The 23,220-nt window shown below is 35.6% G+C and overlaps 1 protein-coding gene across 1 annotated transcript; it reads left to right on the forward strand.

The window, feature by feature from the left end:
* Positions 1–11,838: 11,838 nt before the first annotated feature.
* On the forward strand, positions 11,839–17,309 carry LOC116128300 (probable leucine-rich repeat receptor-like protein kinase At2g33170). Its single transcript, XM_031414009.1, has 3 exons — positions 11,839–12,308; positions 12,782–15,751; positions 16,610–17,309. Exons 2-3 carry the CDS (start codon positions 12,814–12,816, stop codon positions 16,993–16,995), a joined length of 3,324 nt encoding a protein of 1,107 aa, XP_031269869.1. The 5' UTR covers positions 11,839–12,308; positions 12,782–12,813; the 3' UTR covers positions 16,996–17,309.
* Positions 17,310–23,220: the final 5,911 nt, after the last annotated feature.

Below are 23,220 nucleotides of genomic sequence, written 5' to 3' on the forward strand. Positions count from 1 at the left end.
GTTCTATGACTGTTTCACAGCTACATCTTTGGCTGTGAAATGGCCATAGAGCTGGCCGTTTTCCAGCCATGGATTTGTGATCTGTGACCATTTCCAGCTTTGTCGGCGTACGACCGACCATGTACAGTCAGTCGTGCACCATTTCGTCGACTGTCGGTGGCGATGGTGGTGGTTGGCTGTCGACAGTGGCTTGGGGTGGGTGGAGTGATTTTGCTACAAATTAAAGTTCTATATGGCTGTGGTGTTTTAGCAAAATTTTAAATGTAGGAGATTTAAAAAGAATGATTCAAAAAATAATAATAAAAAATACTATTATATTAATATTTAAAAAGGAGGACAATTTAGTAATCTATATAACATACCTACTCATTTATCTTCGCAACTAAACATATTATTCACCAATTTGTTCGATTCAATTAAACATATTTTTTAAATATTTTCAGTGATTTCTTTTATTAATATAATATTCCCTATAATAAAATCCCTATAAGTTAAGTTGTTCACCATTTTTGAATTGATCCGAGGCCTTGTATTCATATTAGACAATAAGATTATCCTCCTCCTATCTTAGTAGGCTATAGTTTGATGATAAGTTTATGGGGATTTAAATAAATAAAATGGCGGTGGATTGATTGATTGATTCATTGTTTTGTTCTATAACAAATATATATATATATAGAGTAAGAGTCAAGTGTTATGAAACGGGATTTGAGTATTTATTGAGTGGAGAATAGCCTAACTCAAACACAAGCGAACGAGTGTTACAAGTCAAAGAAGATTAATCTTACATGTGAATGAATTATTACATGTGATAGAATCAGTAAGACTTGTGTTTGTTTTGGGTCCCATCCTCATCCTCAAAATCCAATTCACATTTCAAGATTGGCTGTCAGACCACTGTGGACCGTCTGATGTTGACATCAAGCATATGTATTGGACGGCCTATGCACCCATCTTGTAGGTCCAAGTCTACGGATTCCTGGACATTTTCTGCATTTTTTATTAGGGGTTCATTTTATTTTATTTGAATGAAACTCGTATAAAAAATCAATTAGTTTGGTATAAGCTTAATTTACCAAACTTTAAGAAAATATAATTAGATTTTGAGAATTTAAGAGAGATATTCTGTCAAAATCACAAAATATATGGATCCTGTCTTTATTTTAGTTTTAAATCTTCTCAATGCATAAAACTGTGAGTGAAAGCAGAGGTTGAGGTGGAGGACTTAGAGGAATCTATCAACCAAACTTAAATTTATTATTTTCATTCAAATAAATAAAAAACTGAAGGTACAAATTGCAATTTCCAAGGAGCTACCTACCAAACGAAGCTGTCTCAATCATCAAATCTGTAAATTTGTCAATAAAATTTTCTCCAACCCAAAAGTTGCATCAGCTATCCAACCTTTTTCAAGCACTAAAAGAGAGAAACAAAACCAAGCAACTGTAACTAGTCCCACCCCATCCCATCTCTTCTTACATTATATTTACATTACATTAACATAACATTCATGTTGTGTTGTGTTTTGTATAAGAGTTTCATAATATGAAATGTGTGCATGCCTTGTCGGCCATTAGACCTTTCATCCAAGTCCTCAATCCAGCCCCGTCTCTACCATTTGCTTTAAAATCTCTTCATTCACAATCATCATTCTTTTTTTTTTNATAGTGAAAGAAGAAAAACTTTGTTTCATAGGCCCCCGCGTTGCTAGGGTAATTGTGTATCCCCTCGGTGATAGTAGGTCGCCTGGACAAGTAATAAGAATCCTTGTCCTTGCTCTTTTTCAAAAAATACGAGCAGTCGAGCTCCGTCGCGATCAGCTCGCCCAGCCCGTTCTCACGACACGCAATGTACATTGCAACGATAATGACGTACGCATTCGGAGTCAGCTACATCGACGCAATCCCGAAGTGATCCAAAAGCGACCTGATGAAAGGGTGGAAGGGGATCAATCCCCCACCCTTGATGATCTCCTTGGAGATCGCGGCCAAACCACTTAACGGGTATCGCGATGAATGTGCCACGTTGAGGAAAACATCCACCTCGATACCGTACTGTTTTATTACCCTCACAAGCTCATCCTCGGTAAGTACCGAGAAGACCTCGGGAGGTATATTCGGAGCACCCTGCGGGGACGAACTGGTTCCCTGCTCGGATCTGGTTGTTGAAGGGTCCATTTTGTCGGTCTGTAAAAGTGACACGCAAAAGGGTCATTTAGCCGCCGTACGCTATTTCGTATGATGACGTGGAGGGAAACAAACTCCCTAAATCCCAAAGAAAAACCTAACAGCATGATTCGAGTCGCCATTCATGGCTCGAACCTGACATAAGCATCTCGTCTCTGATGGGCTACCGAAAGACTGACGCCATTTAACCATGGAAAATAAGGAAACAAAAACAGAGAAAAGTTCTTACCTCTCGGAGTATGTGAATAGCTTCTGCTTTGAATACCGGAAAAATGCTGGTTTGGAAGGCAAAGGTTCCAAGCTTCCGAAAATCTTTTACTCTCTATGAAAAAGACTCCGGTGACATTGCCTGAGAAAGATTTGAGTTTTTATAGCGCATGAACCGACGTTTGGTTTTCTCGGAATCGAAACGGCGTTTGGGCAGCAAAGATTTCTCACTGTTGATCACGGCCACGTGTCGCACATTAGCGGGGAAGAGTGAGCGTCACGACTGAAGAAAGTCAAATCTTCATCTGTCCCGTTAAAAAGCTCAAACAACGGCCATCTCTCTCTTAGAGCATTAATTGCGCCTCAATCTGCATTTAATGCTCTGGTAAGGGGAGTCGTTCCAGCATGCCACGCATTTAATGTTCTGATAAAGCGTACTATGTCAGCATACAACGCATTTAATACGTCTGGCTGGCACTTATCACGCATAGGGCACATCTGTCAACGCAGAGACTGCTTCATTAAATGCACACATATCAAAAGCACAACAAGTGACGTCTGACGAAATCAGGTCGCTCGTCCTCTGCAAACAATGATCATGCGAGGTCGTGTTCGCAAAAAGTGCCATCCCGACCTACTTTCAAACAGGTCGGAATCACCAGGATTTCCAGAATTTCTAGGAATCATCCAATTGCAACATGACTTGTAGTTTCCAAGGTTCGATTCTCGAACCTTAAAAACTAGGGGACTTCTGTTATGCCTAAAAAATATAAGGGCTGACGTAAGGTCTAGTCAGCCTGCAAGAGTCAAATCATGGGTACACCCACAACCTGCTTCCGTTAGAATAATGGGTGCATGTCAGGCCAACTAGAAGCCGTGATGATCTCACATGTCCAATCCCTGCTCTAAATCGCGCAGATCACTCTAGAAGGTGGGCAATGTGACATAAAGACGGATTTGCACGGATAATCGCACCAACTTATAGATTCAATGATCATTATCTCAATGCATCCACTATAAATTGAAAGCTCCTCTCTCATTAAGGGGATTCACATATTTTTACATTTGATTAGCTACCCTCTCTCTCTCTCTCTCTCTAGAATTTTCAGCATTTGATACCTTGCATTACCATTGTAAAGTCAGTCAGCTAAAGCGACATGACCCTTATCATTAATACAAACATCAGTGGACGTAGGACTTGCTACCTTAGCATCCGAACCACTTTAAAAACTGTCCCCATTACATTACGGTCATTTTCCTTTACATTCACGCGTGTCTTTTGGGCCAGCTCAACATTTCACACCTGTGTTTCATTGGTGTAAAAATCACACATCAACAGTATATAACATTAATTTCGTGGGATAAGTAAATGCAAATATCAGTATTCAATGTTAGATATTGTGTATAGTGTTACTTTGAGTGGATTATAAGTTTAAGATCCCAGTTCAAAACTGGAGTTTATTGAACGGGTCTTCAGCTAAATAAATAAAGAATTCAGTTTCAGATTTTAAGAATCTGACTTTCTTGTAAAGCTGGCCAACACACAAACCCTAAAGCTTCATTTTGCATTTGGATTTTCTTGGACAAGGGGATTTGCACATGGACTGGCAAGTTATTTCCTTCATTAATTTCATGCTTTTTAACAGTTAAAGCCTAACTTAAAGTCTTATATTTATGGAAATTCTTGTACAAAATTAAATACTTTTGACTTGGGGGAGCTTTCTTTTTTTGAAATTCAGTAATTAATTAGGTGACTTTGGGGTTTGAAATTAATAGATGTGTTGAAGAGTCCAAATTCACCTAAAAAGAGAGCATTTTCTAAGGAATTCGAGGAGTACTCGAATGTTATTGTGAATTAGACTGCAATGGGACATGGACTCGTGGGTGAAATGAGTAATGTTATTAAGCAAAGCTTCACATTCATATCATAACTAGTTTTGACTTTAATCCAAGCACAAGTTTCAAAGTCGGGCCAAAGTTTGGCATAAAAACATTCAGCTTTGGATAAAGGTTATGAAAATGGGATATGGATTTTCTTCAACTGAATTTTTATTTCAACATTTTTCAGATTTATGATTACGATTGTCAAAATAAAATACACCCTTGGGCGATGTCAAGACATCTCCATAGGAATATGATCATATAATGTATAGGACTGGTGAATTTTTATCATAACACACAGCCCTCAATCCTCTTACCCTATCAAATAGACTCTTTGTCACGAATTTAATAAACCCAAACTTAAACACTAAGAAGACGTATACTTCTGGCGAAGATTTTAGCTTCTATCCTACCATATAGTATACTTTATATATAAACTCATGAGATATTTAATAGTGTATCCATCATGGGTTCTACATTATAATAGGAAGTAAGTTGTCGTCTTGCTGTGAGACATTCTTGGCAGATCATGGTCAAGAACCTCTATCAGAGGAGGTTATCTTTGAGTTGTATGATCAGGATTAGAGTGATGTGGCCTCCCTAGAGAAAAAGCCAAAGAGAAACGCATTAGAGCAACATTGTGTTCCCTCAAGAAGATCCCTACCGCCACTAAAACTTGGCATATTCAAAGTTTATAATTAATGCAAACTCCAATTACAAGTCATATGAATCCCCTAAAAATAGTAAATGCAGAGATGGTGTGAATTGCATGGCAACCAATTACTGAGATTCATGAATAGAGTATGGGCTTCAGTGCCCTCCATTTACTTTACAACCCATGTCCCTTTTTCCTCTTATCAACTAGCCTCACCTTTGAGTTTGACCTACCCCACCCCACTTAGTGCGTTACACAAATAACATAAATATAATTATTTTCTAATATTAATTTTATGGTTTATAGATGATTGTATTTTATTGAGAAATGATGAACATGTTTAACATTATTTTATATTTATATTTATATGTTAGTAAAAAGTTCAAATAACCGACACTCTTCGTAGGTTGTCTGTTTTCATGCCAGCAAGTATTGCATTTCTGTCATCTAAATTTTTATTTGGGTTTGAAAATCATCACCTTTGTAGTTTCAATAACAACTCTTCTTGCATTATTATTATTATTTTTTTAAACAAAATATAAATACAAAACTTTACATGCATGTATAGTATGTTTAGGTTCATTGTAGCATGATCTGAAATCATTTTCTTTTGTTGAAAACAATTATATATTTATATATGAACATAAGTTTTTTGTAGTAGCTATTAATCAGCTTAATTAGTTTAATTTTTTTTTTTTTTTATGACTGGGGGTGTTCGGGATATTTTAAACACCACCTTAACTAATTTTCTCAAGACCTTAGACTACGATGGTAAGAGCTTTAGACAAGTAAAAGTCCTGAGAAGGAACTCACACTTAAGACATTCTAAGTAATGCACTTAAGAGTTTCTATTAAACTTCAATTAGTTTAATTTTGTGTTTTCGGAATATATAAAAAAAAAAAAAAATCGAATTGAAACACCTACAAACTCCAAAAAAATAGGTAAGTGTAATAGGGAACCTCAAGATTTGAATCTAAGAACTCAATGAATAGAATAAACCTCTTAATTATCAGACCAATTCATTGAAATCATAATCTTGATGATAGTACTAGCATATGCTTGGAAACCAATTAATGCATGCCAAGTCTTATTAATGTTGTATTAAGTATTAACAATTATGTAATTAATAATTAAATCTTTATTAAACAACTTTAAGCAAGCTAGGTATTATCAGATTTGGTTGTGACAAAGGGATAAAAAAAAAAAAAAAAAAAAAAAAAATGCGGCCTCGGGTTAGCTGCTTCTGTTTAAAAAAAAAAAAAAAAAAGCGAAATTATATTAAATAAAGTAGGTTCATTAATTAGAGTAAAACTCAATCACAATCATGGGTGGCACTAGGCAAATAATGTCCGGATACAAACACAAGTGCGTCAAATCGGTGCAAAAGTGAAGGGTTATTATTCAGTTATTTTTTTTTTATATATTTTTCATACTAACGTCATGCTTATATCAAATTTGAGCCCAAAAATTTGCCTTCCCTTTACAGTAAACTCATATCATACCAAAGACAATAAGCAGCAATTTTAACATGTTGGGTTTGGATTTATTCTTTGAAATCTCAATAGTAGTAGGGCTTAGAGAGCGTCCCATTTGATCATGTTGGAAACAAATCAAGAATATATTAAGGTTTAATCAAAATGATTAGAAGTTTAGATCAAATAATTAAGGTTTAACAAAATGGGGTAGCCGTTTTCAATAAATGGCTTCTACTTGATAATATTGCATTTTGGACCATAAAAAAAGCTAAGAATTTATTCAAAAATATTTTCAATCCTATTTTGTTATATTTAACTGGGATAACCTCCATGAGGGGGATAGTATTAATTTCCATATTTGGAGGAATTTTTACACCAAACTTTGTGGGTGGGAATGTATGACATTTGATTTATACCGTATGGTAGACTAATTAATAGAACTCTTTTACATATACAGGTTAGGTTTAGACTTATAATATGCATTTGGAAAGGGGTTAAAGGGTTGGTAAGTGATTCCTTTTATTTATTAAAGGCAAAAAAGTGTAGATAGTAAAGAGAATCTGGACCAATCTGCAGCTCCAGGCGCAGGCAGGGCTTGTGGAAGTGATATATAAAAATGTATTATCAGAAAGGTTGATAATAATAAAACTAGAGTTCCTTTTATGAAGTGATTGCAGTGAATTGGTGCATTTTTTATAAACTGGTTTCTTATTGAAATGTTGGAGATGTTAGCTGCATACAAACTAACTATTTAAGCTATCTAGGGCCTATGGGCATAACATATTAAAAAAAAAATAAAAAAAAATTACCCTAAGTTTTCCTTCACAAAATCAAAGGATATATTTTAAATACTAACTTAAACATTCATTTTACCAAGTCATTATTGACAAAATCTTTATACAGACATAAAACTCATATTCTTATTAATTATGTGCAATATTAATAAAAATTTATTAGTTTTACAATGGTACGTTTATAACTAATCCTTTAACCCAATTTCTGTAGTCATATAATTTTAGTTTTTTTTTTTTTAATAACTAGAGTGCTCATGCAGTTTGTACGTACTTCAATAATCTCCATGACCCTGAATTTAACAACTAAATAAGCCTCAAGTGGTCACCTTATGAGGGTCAAAGTGGATCGAACTTAAGATCTCTTGTAATACACAAGAGTGCTAATGACCGCTCGATTTCCTAGTAGTGATTAGAGTCATAAATTGAGTTCTTCTATTTATTACCCTAATTAAAAACTAAAAATATAGAGACATTTAATGCCTTGGATTCTTCTGTTTAGAAAAAAAGTATGGCTAACTTATTAGTAGTTTTAATGTCAATTTGTCATAGCCATAGGTGAATCTAATATTATACTATGGGGTGTCTGGATCGGGGCTATATAAGATAACGGGGGCAATCTTGTTTGTTTTATAGATTCCGATGTTTGGTTTACAAATAATAAAATATACGAGATTTTTTTATTGTAAATATGTGTTTACTGTTAGTAATGTGGGGGGTAATCATACCCCCCCCAACCCTGAGATTAAAGCATTACCAGAATAATATGATTTTTCTACCCATTTTGCCCTTAATTAAAAAACTATTTCGGAACCAATTGCTCTAAATGTTTAAGAATAACACATTACCAGCTCCCCAACTTTGAGAAATTAGCTAAAAATCTCAGCCACAAAAAAGTTTAAAAGTTAACAAATCACCCAACTACCCAAGACCACCGTGGCCGTGACTCACCACTACCGCCGTTTGCATCAGCGTCGTAATGGTGCATGACTGGCGGATCTGGTCAGTCGTGCCCCAGTAAGTAGTTGTTCAAATGGATATCCGATTGAATAGGGCTTTCTTGATCCGATCTGAATTTTCGGACAGGCTATTATGATCCAATTCGATCCGAATTATGTGATATCTAGTTTTACGGATATCCGTATTATTGGATCAGATAATCAGATATCCGAATTGATCCGAATTTTAAAATTTTCTTATTAAAATCAAAAATTCTAGCAATAAAAATTGAAATTATATTCCTTTACATGATAAAAGTATCTAAAAAATAACATGAAGTACAAAACATTTAACTATGTTGTCCCAACACTGTCACAACCTAAATGACTAGCATCTTCATTGCCAATTCCTACTCGTCATCACCCTTGTAAAAAACAAACAAAAAACAAAACAAATAAATCATTTCAAAAAAAGCTTTAAGATTAACAACAAAATTAATTGCATAAGGAATAAATTATACCTCGCCATGCCCTCTCATCTCTCCACCTCATGGACGACATTCATCATGTAGTGTGTCATGATTACACCAATCAAACCAAATACCATAGCAGTCGTTAGAAACACACAATCAAACAAACAAATCAAACCAGTCACTAAGTTTGAATATCAATCCAGCCCAACAATCTTTGGAAAACACATAAAACAAACCCAATCGGACAATTTAAATCAAACCCAGCCTCCATCAACTTGTAAATTGGAATAGTTCGAAACACAAATCAATACTAATGAACAATAGAAGGTTTGTAACCGGGACAAAGGGAGAAGGCACCCTATTACGGTGCCATTACATCAAACTCAAATCAACATCAAAACAAAAACACCCATCAAATTGTACCATTACAAACAACATCACCACAATAATAAAGAAATACGACCGACAAAGCCCAAGGCATTACAGTTTGCGTCCGGCTCAGTGTACCAGGCGTTGACAAAATCGATTTGGGGCTTTATAAGAATATCTGCAAAGAGGACTCGAGATCTGAGAGGAGCATGGATTGGCTTATTCGAGAGATTCGGATGAGATCTGAGTGACTAACTTGTACCACGTCTTTTCGGACTGGCACGACCTTTTTGAGAGCGTGATGAGACCCTAGAGAGCTTGTGATTTCTGCCTTTTCTTTGGAGTCCTTCTTGAGCGAAAACCTCTGCTGAGAGATGGAGATCATGAATGATTCTGGGTTTAGCAGCGATGTTTTAACCAATTTGTTCCTGACCCGATGGGATGGGATTTTTTTCTTCTTCTTTCTTTGAAGAACTGGACGAGAGTCCTTGAAGCCTTTTTTTTGTGTTCTGGTCCTCTGATGTGAGATTGACCTGATGATCTGTGTTCTGAGATGACTTGTTTTGAGTCTGACTGTGTGTCTTGTTTGTGTCCGTTGTGCCTGGTTCCTGCGAGCGGAGGATGAGACGACGATGTTCTGGACGATATATGATGAGGGACTGAGCGATGAGTCTGAGAGGAGTTTGCTTGTGGGCACTGTACTTTATGACTGGTGTGTCTGTTTTGTGCTACCTGTGGTTCGTTCATTCGAGCTTCGACCTCCTTTCGAGACTTCGACCGATTCCCTTGAGGAGCAGAGGGTTGTATGCGGAGTTCCGAGAGAGAGAGTGAGAGACTGAGATGAGATATGGGTTGAGAGATTTGTGATGCGAGGTCTTCTTTCTCTCCTGTTTGGCCGTGTTTTTGAGCCCGAGAGAGACAGATGGGAGAGATGAGAGGAGAGTGGTCTATGATGAGATTGGAAAGGTTGACTCGCTGTTCTGACCGCGAGCAGAGGATAGAGAGTGAGGGATGTGTGACTAATTGTCCGCATGTTACTGTTTAGGGTTTATTTTAAATCAAAGAACGACAGTAGTTTAGGTAAAATACAGTATCGGATAGGATATCCGATTTGTAAACCAATCCGATCGCATATTAGATTTTTTTAAATTACAATCGGCTACCGATCCGATTATTCGAATATCCGATGTTTGCTTGTAGCGAGGAGCGGGAGAGCATTAGATCGGAATCTGATATTGGATTTTTTTGCACTACACCCATAGTAAGGCCTTTTCCAGCCAGGATCACAGATTTCAGGTCGGAAAAAGTTAGATCTGCGTGTTCTTATGATCTGTTCACAGTTTAATCTATTGGCTGTGACAATGGCCACATAGAGCTGGAACGTTTGCCTAGCATGGATTTTGATTGTGAACATTTCCAGACTTTGGTCGGCGTTACGACCGAACCTGTACGTCAGGTCCATGTGTGTGTTGTTGCACCATTTCGTACTGTCGATGTCCTTGGTGGCGTAGGGGGTGTTTGTGTGCTCTTGTGTTACAGGGCTTTGGGTGTTGGTGGGTAGCTTTTCCCATGATTTTGTACAAAGTAAACCCAGTTCTATATGGTGTCGGTGTTTTTAGCAAAAATTTTAAATGTAGGAGATTTAAAAAGAATGATTCAAAAAATAATAATAAAAAATACTATTATATTAATATTTAAAAAGGAGGACAATTTAGTAATCTATATAACATACCTACTCATTTATCTTCGCAACTAAACATATTATTCACCAATTTGTTCGATTCAATTAAACATATTTTTTAAATATTTTCAGTGATTTCTTTTATTAATATAATATTCCCTATAATAAAATCCCTATAAGTTAAGTTGTTCACCATTTTTGAATTGATCCGAGGCCTTGTATTCATATTAGACAATAAGATTATCCTCCTCCTATCTTAGTAGGCTATAGTTTGATGATAAGTTTATGGGGATTTAAATAAATAAAATGGCGGTGGATTGATTGATTGATTCATTGTTTTGTTCTATAACAAATATATATATATATAGAGTAAGAGTCAAGTGTTATGAAACGGGATTTGAGTATTTATTGAGTGGAGAATAGCCTAACTCAAACACAAGCGAACGAGTGTTACAAGTCAAAGAAGATTAATCTTACATGTGAATGAATTATTACATGTGATAGAATCAGTAAGACTTGTGTTTGTTTTGGGTCCCATCCTCATCCTCAAAATCCAATTCACATTTCAAGATTGGCTGTCAGACCAATGTGGACCGTCTGATGTTGACATCAAGCATATGTATTGGACGGCCTATGCACCCATCTTGTAGGTCCAAGTCTACGGATTCCTGGACATTTTCTGCATTTTTTATTAGGGGTTCATTTTATTTTATTTGAATGAAACTCGTATAAAAAATCAATTAGTTTGGTATAAGCTTAATTTACCAAACTTTAAGAAAATATAATTAGATTTTGAGAATTTAAGAGAGATATTCTGTCAAAATCACAAAATATATGGATCCTGTCTTTATTTTAGTTTTAAATCTTCTCAATGCATAAAACTGTGAGTGAAAGCAGAGGTTGAGGTGGAGGACTTGGAGGAATCTATCAACCAAACTTAAATTTATTATTTTCATTCAAATAAATAAAAAACTGAAGGTAAAAATTGCAATTTCCAAGGAGCTACCTACCAAACCAAGCTGTCTCAATCATCAAATCTGTAAATTTGTCAATAAAATTTTCTCCAACCCAAAAGTTTCATCAGTTATCCAACCTTTTTCAAGCACTAAAAGAGAGAAACAAAACCAAGCAACTGTAACTAGTCCCACCCCATCCCATCTCTTCTTACATTATATTTACATTACATTAACATAACATTCATGTTGTGTTGTGTTTTGTATAAGAGTTTCATAATATGAAATGTGTGCATGCCTTGTCGGCCATTAGACCTTTCATCCAAGTCCTCAATCCAGCCCCGTCTCTACCATTTGCTTTAAAATCTTCATTCACAATCATCATTCTTTTTTTTTTGTCATTCACTTTTTCCTATCTTTGTGTTTTATTATACTATTTTTCAAAAAGGGCAAAAGAAATAATCTCTTTACGGTTCATTCAACTTTGGAAGATTTTTCTTTTTGGGGGGCCCAAATCTTTCTAGATCCTTTAATATTGGTGGGAAAAGATTAACTGGGTTGCTCTTAGTTTTTTCTTTTGATTCATGAACTCAATGAAGCTTTCATTCTTTATTGGTCTCAAGGAGCTGAAAGGAAGTGGTTATGGTGTTGCTTTTATTTTTTCTTCTTTGATGAATGATTCTGGACTTTATAAAGAGGTACGTTTCAGGCTTATTAGCTCTTTTGAGTTTTTGGTTTCTTTTTAATGGTTGAATAGTGGTGTCTTTTTCTTGTAAATGGTTCTCTGGTTTGTTTGGTTTCTTAACTTTAAAGACTTTATTGGCTTTTATCAATTTGATTAACTAAATTATTCATGTATTAGATTATTTTAACTCCTTTTTAAGTATTAAAACTGGTCTATTTGTCCTCCTCATGTGTTCTGATTTCTGGGTTGATGCTGAAATGCATATATGGGTTCTTGAATGTGTTTAATCTTAAAAGTTATTGATCGGTGTGGCTAGTTTACTGGAACTTGATTTATCAAAGACTGCTTTAGTTTAGATGATGAATCACTGAAGTTATTAAAATACTTGTTTTAGTTATGATTGGGATATTGTTTATGGTAGTTTCTTTGGGATTGAATGTATTACTTCGGCATTGCAGTCTAATTAAGGTATCTGTGCATATGCAGATGTAAATTGAATCCAGCTTAGGGTTACTAAAATGTTGAGAAACTTTAATTCAAGGAGAGTTTTGGAAGTGGGATTTGCTGTTTTTTTTCTGGTTGTCTCGCTATTGGTTTGTACATCAGAGGGTTTGAATTCGGAGGGCCAATACCTGCTAGAGTTGAAGAACAGGCTACATGATGAATTCAATTATCTGGAAAACTGGAAGTCCACTGATCAGACACCATGTTCGTGGATAGGCGTAAATTGCACTTCAGGTTATGAGCCGGTAGTCTGGTCTCTTGATTTGAATTCAATGAATCTTTCAGGTACTCTGAGCCCCAGTATTGGCAGTTTGATCCACCTAACCTATCTTGATCTTGCTTACAATGAGTTCACTGGAAAAATACCCAAGGAAATTGGAAATTTTCCAAGGTTGAAACAACTTTATTTGAACAACAACCAATTCAGTGGGCAAATTCCTGCTGACCTGGGTAAGCTGTCTTCTTTGGAAAGTTTAAATATATGCAACAATGGGATCTCTGGTGCTCTGCCTGAGGATCTTGGAAACTTGTCATCACTCGTGGAGTTTGTGGCATACACCAACAATCTGACTGGTCCATTGCCTCGTTCTTTTGGGAATCTCAAGAACTTAAGAATATTTCGAGCAGGACAGAATGCAATTTCTGGTAGCATTCCTGCAGAAATTAGTGGATGTCAGAGCCTTCAAATGCTTGGTCTCGCCCAAAATGATATAGGAGGTTCATTACCTAAGGAAATTGGGATGCTTGGCAGCTTGACTGATCTGATTTTATGGGATAACCAATTGACAGGATTTATCCCAAAGGAGCTTGGAAATTGTACAAATCTTGAGACTCTTGCACTGTATGGGAATAGTCTTGTGGGACCAATACCTAAAGAATTAGAAAGCCTCAAGTTTCTGAAGAAGTTGTATCTGTACAGAAATGAGTTGAACGGAACCATTCCAAGGGAAATAGGGAATCTGTCTATGGCAACAGAAATTGATTTCTCTGAGAATTATCTGACCGGTGAGATTCCCACCGAGTTCTGTAAGATAATGGGCTTACGCTTACTGTACCTCTTCCAGAACCAGCTTACTGGAGTAATACCAAATGAGCTTAGTAGCTTGAGGAACTTGACAAAGCTTGACCTGTCAATTAATTACCTAAGTGGTCCTATTCCATTTGGGTTTCAATATTTGACTGAAATGGTTCAGTTACAGCTTTTTGACAATTCTTTGAGTGGTGGCATTCCTCAGGGGCTTGGACTTTACAGCCCACTTTGGGTAGTTGATTTTTCTGACAACCACCTGACAGGAAGAATACCTCCTCACTTATGTCGACATTCTAATTTAATTCTGTTGAGTCTTGGCTCTAATGAGCTCTATGGAAATATCCCAACTGGAGTCATCAACTGCAAAACATTGGTGCAACTTCGTTTGGTTGGAAACAGGCTTGCTGGGAGCTTTCCTTCAGGATTGTGCAAGCTGGTGAATCTTTCTGCTATTGAGTTGGACCAGAACAAGTTTAGTGGGCCAATTCCACCAGAGATCGGAAATTGCCAAAAGTTGCAAAGGCTTCATATTGCAAACAATTACTTTGCATCTGGTTTGCCTAGAGAAATAGGTAATCTCTCTCAACTAGTGACTTTTAATATGTCCAGTAATATGCTTACTGGACGGATTCCACCTGAAATCGTTCACTGCAAGATGCTTCAACGACTTGATCTCAGCCATAACAGCTTTGTAGATTCTTTACCAAATGAACTGGGAACCCTTCTGCAGCTTGAGCTTCTCAAGCTCTCGGAAAATAAATTTTCTGGATATATACCTGCATCTTTAGGCAACCTCTCGCATCTGACAGAATTGCAGATGGGTGGCAACTTATTTTCTGGTGAGATACCTCTAGAGTTGGGTTATCTTTCAAGCTTACAAATTGCAATGAATCTCAGCTATAACAACCTCAGTGGAAGTATACCGCAAGAGCTTGGAAATCTTAATCTCCTTGAATTCCTCCTGCTAAATAACAATCATTTGAGTGGTGAAATCCCCAGTACATTTGAAAATCTGTCGAGTTTATTGGGATGCAACTTCTCATACAATGACCTTACTGGACCCTTACCATCTGTAACAGTGTTTCAGAATATGGCTGTCAGCAGTTTTGCTGGGAACAAAGGACTCTGTGGTGGACCTCTTGGTAAATGCGGTGGAAATCCATCTTCCGAATCTTTTCAACCTGTGGGAGATATGGCTACTGCTCGGGGTAGAATTATTACTATTGTTGCAGCTGTTGTTGGAGGTGTTTCTCTAATTCTCATAATGATTATTTTGTACTTCATCAGACGTCCAACCAAGATGGTTGTGTCCTCTCAAGATAATGAGATATCATCTCCGGATTCAAACGTCTATTTTCCACCAAAGGAGGGGTTCACCTTGCAAGATCTGGTTGAGGCCACCAACAATTTTCAAGATACTTATGTAATTGGAAGTGGAGCTTATGGAACAGTCTATAAGGCGGTTATGCATTCTGGAAAAACCATAGCTGTCAAAAAGCTAGCATCAAACAGGGAAGGGAACAGCATTGAAAACAGTTTTCGAGCAGAGATTTTAACTCTTGGAAAGATTAGGCATCGCAATATTGTGAAGCTTTATGGCTTTTGCTATCACCAAGGTTCTAATCTCCTTATTTATGAGTACATGGAAAGGGGCAGCTTGGGTGAACTACTTCATGGGTCTTCTTGTAGCTTGGAATGGCCAACACGGTTCACAGTTGCTCTTGGAGCTGCTGAAGGACTTGCTTACCTACATCATGACTGCAAACCAAGGATTATTCACCGTGATATTAAGTCCAATAATATTCTACTTGATGAGAATTTTGACGCTCATGTGGGCGATTTTGGTTTAGCTAAGGTGATTGACATGCCTCAATCTAAGTCAATGTCAGCAGTTGCAGGATCATATGGTTATATTGCTCCTGGTAAGATTCCTGTTTGGACCTTCAATATTCACTAAAATATTAATTGGATCATTGCTATGCTAAGAATGTTCACTATAGGATGGATTCTTTATTGGACTAAAAGAAGTATTATGTCTCTTCCATAAAGAACTTTTTCTTCCTTTCATTCTTATGCTTCTCATGATTTATCTTTTCAGTAAAGTTATAGGATTCTTGGGGCTTGTTCATGTTAAAGATGCAACATATGGCTGCTTCAATGTGATTTATAACAGATGCCATGGTCTAGATACGTAACTGATGCTAACCAATCTTATTTAGTCTTTTGAGTTGATTTTTCATTACTTAATGTTCTTAGTGATGCTCATACTTGTAGTTGACTTTTGGATCTCCAGTTAATATTGACAAGTCATGGGATCATTATTAGATTCATCATGGATCTGACTTAAGTGTAAAGCTTGAGAAATAAATGCATTCTGGAGGATTATTTGCCAACATGGTAGAGGTCAAGTTTTAGTAATCAAGTAGTTGAATTGGTAGAAAAACGCCAAAAATAGGTTGTTTATGGTTAAAGCATACTGGTCATTTGCCCTAGTTTTCTCACTGTTTTAAAATTTTGAAGAGCAATTTAATTCTTTATCCATCATGAGATCCTAGTTCACATCCCATTCTCATCTTCAGTGAAACACTTTGAGTTCATATGTAGGGCACTATGACCTTAAAATATCAATAGGGAAGCCAATTTTTTATTATGTTTGGCTTAGTAGCAAAGTACACAACTTTCTCTCTCTGGTTTATATTACTAACTTGTGCGTAATACGGTTTTCAATTTGGAATAGATTGCTTGGAAGTGATTGATAACATATTTCTTTTTAACGGCAGAATATGCATACACCATGAAGGTTACCGAAAAATGTGACATCTATAGCTATGGAGTTGTTCTATTGGAGTTGCTAACTGGAAGAACTCCTGTACAATCATTAGATCAAGGAGGCGATCTTGTTACTTTGGTGAAACATTATGTTCGGAACCACTCATTGACACCTGGGATACTTGATGCTCGGTTAAATCTCGAAGAGAAAAGTACTGTTGATCACATGATTCTTGTCTTAAAAATTGCTTTAATGTGCACAAGTATGAACCCTTCTGGTAGGCCATCAATGCGGGATGTTGTATCAATGCTTATTGAGTCTGACAAGCGAGAAGGGAAATTTATTTCTTCTCCAAGTTATGAAATTCCTCTCAAAGACAAAGATCATGCTTCGTGAAAGTAGGTGACAGTTTCCAACTACTTATTAACTCAGATATTTTTTGCTCTGATTCTTCCTCATAAATTATTTGCAATAGCAAGATGATAATAATACCCTGTAAAATTTCAAATATCATCTTTTAGTTTATGTGGGTAATTGATTTTGCCCTTAAATTCTGTATATCCCTCTACAACTAGTACAGTATAGTAACATTGTTGTACAGTTGATATTACCATCACAAATATATCTTGAAAATCCTCTAGTGCATTGAATTGGTTTACCGATGTTTCTCTTCAGCTTATGTATGTCTAACACTAAAATTGTTTCTTTGTCAAAGAGAAAATCACATAATCTTCCTTTAAACCTTTCAGCGTTTTGATTAAGTTGAATTATGTACTATTCAATTTGAAGGAAACTTTTAAGGAAGTTAGAGGAAATAAGAAATTATTTGAAAAAGAGTTCAAGCTTACCTTTCATTGTAAATCCCAGGATGATGATCTTGGTGAACAGATCGTTTTTATCAATTGGATTATGCTTTTCATTTCAAGAGAAACATTACAGGAAGAAGCACTCTATTTTATTGTTGCTTTGCTTAGCCGAGTGAGTTCACTTCCAGTGGCTCGATTCCCTTAAAGAAAGGAGGGGACTCACTACAAGAAATATAATTTGTCCCAAAGAAAAAAATGCCTCAGGAAACCTAATTTCTTGAAGCCAAATTGAGGGAAGTGATGAAATTTGATAGATTCGCGGAAATGAATTTGGTAATTCATGTACCATCAATATCGTACATAATTTTTGAAGTGCATTGAATTGGTTGAAGGATGATTAATTCTCTTCACCTTATTATGATGGCCTTTGAGCTTTCAAAATGTCAATTTAATTCTGAAATAATACATTGGAACCACAAAAATATAATTGAGCTCCTTTTATTAAACAACACAGTGCAGAGAGCCAAACTTTTATTAAAGCGGATGAAAAATTAAAAGCTTAACCTTCATTCCATTCATAACATATATTGTATTGCATAATTGTTTGATTGAACATGCATGGCCCACCTTGTCTTATAATCCACAAACAACGCTTTCCACATACATGATAATCCCTGGTTGACACAAATATATCAAACCAATACCATTCTGGTGTCCACTTCATTCTGCAGTAGAACTGAGTTGTTGCAAAGAAATCTGGGTGGAAAGAGAATTCATAGATGTTATTAAACGGAATAACCTGCTCGCCCAAGTCGTCTTCCTTGGATTTACAATGGACGGTGAGGTCTAAGCACGAGCTCAAATCGTTAGTGATCACCACTGCAACTTTGGGTAGTCGTAAACTGATGCCTCCGCTCTTGCATACGAGCAATCCCAGCAGCAGAAGTGCATGTATAATGGCATTTCTGGCGAATAAGCTCATATTTTTTTTTTTTTTTGGTTGTGACACAATTTGAGGTTTCAAGAGATTGTTACTCAAAGGAATGAGGCCATACAGAAAGGAGAAAATATTAACAAAACACTTTGATTCTTTGAATGCATTTATTATACTAACTCACCATCATTAAAACTATCTAAAAATGGAGAATGAAAATGCATCATGCAATTAATAATACTTAGATATTTTTAGGCGGAACCATTTACGCATACCCAAGATTTGTCGAAACGATTAGTTGGTACCTAAAAAGTTTTGAAACGAAAAATAGGTACCTTTCGTTATGTTCTGTTAGTGATTTTCGTTTGATAATAGTGAAAAGACTAGAATGCCCTTAAAAGTTTGATATTTTAGTTTTTTTATTAATTTAAAAATTTCTAAAAAACCCTCTAGGTTTGCTAATTTGACTAAATACCTCAATATATAAAAATTTTATAAAATAACAAAAACACCCCCGCCACCCGCAGTGCCAGATTCCTACAACCACTGCCGGGATCTGGTCGAAAGATTGCGTTACGACACAGACCTGTCGGATTTGTGTCGTAACGCGTAGATCTAACATTTTCTGGCAAGATCCGTGGTTGATCTGGCCGAAAAAGGCCAGATCTACGGCTAGATCTGGTCGTCGAGGTCGAAATCTAGTCAAAAATTGCGTTACGACACAGACCCGTCGGATCTGTGTTGTAACGTGTCGATTTGGCATTTTCCGGCCAGATCTGGCCGTCGAGGCTAGATCGACATGTTACGACACAGATCCGACGGGTCTGTGTCGTAACGCAATTTTTCTGCCAGCCGGGATCTAGTACTGCGGGTGGCAGGGGTGCTTTTGTTATTTTACAAAAAATTTATATATTGGGGTATTTAGTCAAATTAGCAAACCTAGGGGGTTTTTTAGAGATTTTTAAATTTATAAAAAACTAAAATATCAAACTTTTAAGGGCATTCTAGTCTTTTTAATATTATCAAACGAAAATCACTAACAAAACATGACGGAAGGTACCTATTTGTCGCTTCAAAACCTTTTGGGTATCAACTTGTCGTTTCGGCAAACCTTAGGTATGTCGTTTGGCCGATATTTTTATGCAGTTATCAAAGACTTCTTTATCTATATGCAATTATCTATTATATAATAATTTTTTACGGTTCCGACTTCCGACTTGAGCTAATAGGTTAAATTAATAATTTTGATAAATTAATAAAATAATACTTTTTTGGGAAACCTTACATAATTTTGTGTTTCATTCATATCATAAATAAATAATTTACTAATTGACTATGATATTTTATTAAAATGTGACTCTATTATTACTTGTTTTTCTTGAAATTTAAATCTTGTTGGATCTCATCTCTAAGTTTTCTTATTGCATCTAGAAGTTATGGGTTTGAATTCTTGAATTGCAATAAAACGTTATAAAGTTTTGTTGATGCTTTGAATCTTGTTGGATCACATCTCTAATTTAAATGTTTGTTCGTTGACTCTTAAATACACTATATAAATTAATAATTTATTAATTTATTGATTAATTAATACATCTTTTAATTAATAGAATTTATATGATTCTAAAGTTATTAATTTATAGAGGCTATACTGTATATATATAAAACAACAATTTTATATTGTTGAAATTCAAAAATGTCTTAACAGGGTTTGATTCAACCAACATTCTGGTTTCTTCCTTGTGATGAAAACCCCCATGAAATTGTACTTACTAATATAAATAAAGCAAAAGTAACATAAGTAAGAATATTTACTAACACAGGGTGTTTAGAGTAATTAAAATAGACATTTTATTTCATGAAAAAATTCATCCATGTTTTACACATGCATGTATTACATTATTGATCAATTCCACTGTTAACAAAAAGGATCATTTTTTGGCTGTTCAGGATGAACCATACATGGACCCTTCGTAACAGTACTCCAGCTGCAATGCCTACATTTATCCCTGTCCCGGTCGTAGAAATCGAACCAATGGACGATGCCGCTCCATTCTACTCTGCAGTAAAATAGGGTTCCCGTTTTGGAGCTCTTGCGGAACAAGGTTATTATCCTTGGATTTGCAATGAAGGTTTAGGGCAGACCCTGATTCTAAATTATTCGTAATATTAACATATACTCTTTTTTTGGGGGGTGGGAATTATTCCCCAAAACGTTTGGCATTTAAAGAATGAGAAACAGTAAAAGGCTTGTGAAAGGTTTCATGGCTTGTTAATTTGTGGAGTTTTATCCAATGGGGTTGAATTCTCGATTTGTAATAAAAAATTATAAAGTGTTATTGATGTTTTGAATCTTGTTGGATCTCATATCTAATTTAAACGTCAATAAATTATTAATTTATCGATTAATTAATGTTTTTTTTAATTAATAAAATTTATATGATTCCAAAATTATTGCATCTTTTATGCGATATTATTATTTTAACATAAACAAAAAGAAGCAATTCATGCATTTATTACATTATTGATCAATTCCAGTGATAACATTTAGGATGTTTTTTTGGGTCATCAGGATGAACCAAACATGGACCCTTTGTAATAATACTCCAGCTGCAATGCTTACATTAATAACTGTCCTGGTCGTAGAAATCGAGCCAATGGACGATGCTGTTCCATTCTACTCTGCAGTAAAATAGGGTTCCTCCCAAGAACCTTATACGAAAACTAAAGTAGAAGTTCTGCCCGTTTTGGAGCTCTTGCGAACCCAGGTCATCATCCTTGGATTTGCAATGAAGGTTTAGGGCAGACCCTGATTCTAATTATTCGTAAACCTATGAATGAGAAACAGTAAAAGACTTGTGAAAGGTTTCATGGCTTCTTAATTTGTGGAAGAATATTATATCGAAGCTGTTATTTATATTAATTTTTAAGGAATGACTTTAAGAGGGAATCTGGTTTTAATAGAAATTTTTTTATAAAAATAATTACCACGATAATTATGATAGAAAGAATTAAGAAAAAAAACATTATTTGGTCTTTAATGTGGTGATTCTTAACATAATTAATTATTGTATTTGTTAATGTTTGATTTTGACACCAATGACTTGCACGTGTAAAATGTTAAGCGGATTTAGAAGTTACACATGATATGAAAACGTGCAATGAAAGAATAAATTAAAGACAATTTTTAAAGTGGTTGGGATGCTAAAAAGCGAATCTTACGTCCACTATATTTGTATTGATGGATGATTACAGTCAAGTCGTAAGTAGCGAGCTGAGTTACAATCTAGGGAGAATTTAACTACAGAGAGAGAGAGTCTGCTCTTTGAAGATAAAAAATGAACGGATTCCGTAAATGAGAGAGAACCCCTTTATTTATAGTCGAGTGATTTAAGATAATAATCATGATTTTGCAGTCGGGTAGGTGTGGTACAATTCCTACCTTGCTTCCCATTGGCTGACCGTACAGGAGATATCCTTAAATCGCTTAGGGCTTGGACAGGTGGACAATTCTTAGTCACTCACAAGCCAACCTTTCACCTGCCACGCTGACGACAACCTTACTTCTTCCATCCTTGTGCGACGTGGTAGCATCTGGACAACACAAAACCTTCCTGAACTTTGATTGACCCTTGCTGTCATGAGCTTACACTTTTTAGTCATAACAATATTAATTGTTTTCTTTATTTAGAAACAAATATACGTAATTATGATTAAAATATTATATTTTAAATATATATAGAAAACATAAATACATCAAATATTTTCATCCATTATAGGAGAGATTATAGATTTACTCACATTTTTCTATTGATTACAGATAATATTTATATCCATAATCAGAAGATTGAGTATCATTATATTAATAACTTAACATTAACAAAGAGAAGTGAGTTTGTACGTATCACTTTAATAATCAGGAACGCCACTCGTAACAAATATATGCTTTATCAGCGGTAAGAGCCATACATGGACCATTTGATTTTATACTCCAGTTGCAATGCCTGCATTTATCATGGTCCTGGTTGTAAAAATTGAATGTATGGTTGGCGCCTTTCCATACAACTCTGCAGTGAAATAGGGTTCCTCCGAAAACCATTTTGCGAAATTTGAAAAGAAAGCTCGCCCCTTTTGTGAGCTCTTGCTGACCGAGGTCATCATTCTTGGATTTACAATGAAGGTTTAGAGTCAACCCTGATTTTAAATCATTGGTGATATTGACAAATACTTTGGGTGGAAAATTAATGGCGAAAACATTTGGCAATAGTAGAATGATAAACAAGAAAACGCTGCTGAAGGGACTCATAATTGTTTGTAGAGTTTTGTAGAATGCAAGAAAATTTAAAGGAAAGAGTTTGTTGCACAGTTGCAGGAAGTGGAAGAAATAACAGTAAAGATAACAAATGGAAGGCATGCATATATAAAAAGAAAAATGATATCCTTATAAAGACCCATATAAAGAGGGTTATAAAGTGACATCATCCAAAAATAAAAATAAAAAAACAAAAAAAAACGGAAAAAGAGAAAGAGAGATAAAGAGAGAAATCATGAAAATCAAGGGTAGGGATTGATTTTGTATGCCCCCTTTATATGTATCTTTCTAAAACTAGTATTGTCCATATAAAAATTGGAGAAGTTAACCAACGTATTAAACAGATCCCCTAAAAACATGAGAACTGAAGAAGAAAACTCTTCTCTTATTTTCAATCCATGCAACGGTTTAAACAGACCGATATCAGAAATCACATTGGACAGGGTGGACGGACACTGCCGGACAGGATTAAATTTTCTTCAGCGGACTAATTTTTTTATTAGATTGCTAAGAAGTGAGCAAAGGGAGATAATAAAAATTTCATCCTGAGATTTGGTTTAAGTAATACTTAA

Source organism: Pistacia vera, unplaced genomic scaffold, assembly GCF_008641045.1.
Source record: "Pistacia vera cultivar Batoury unplaced genomic scaffold, PisVer_v2 Contig199, whole genome shotgun sequence".
NCBI classification, from domain to species: domain Eukaryota; kingdom Viridiplantae; phylum Streptophyta; class Magnoliopsida; order Sapindales; family Anacardiaceae; genus Pistacia; species Pistacia vera.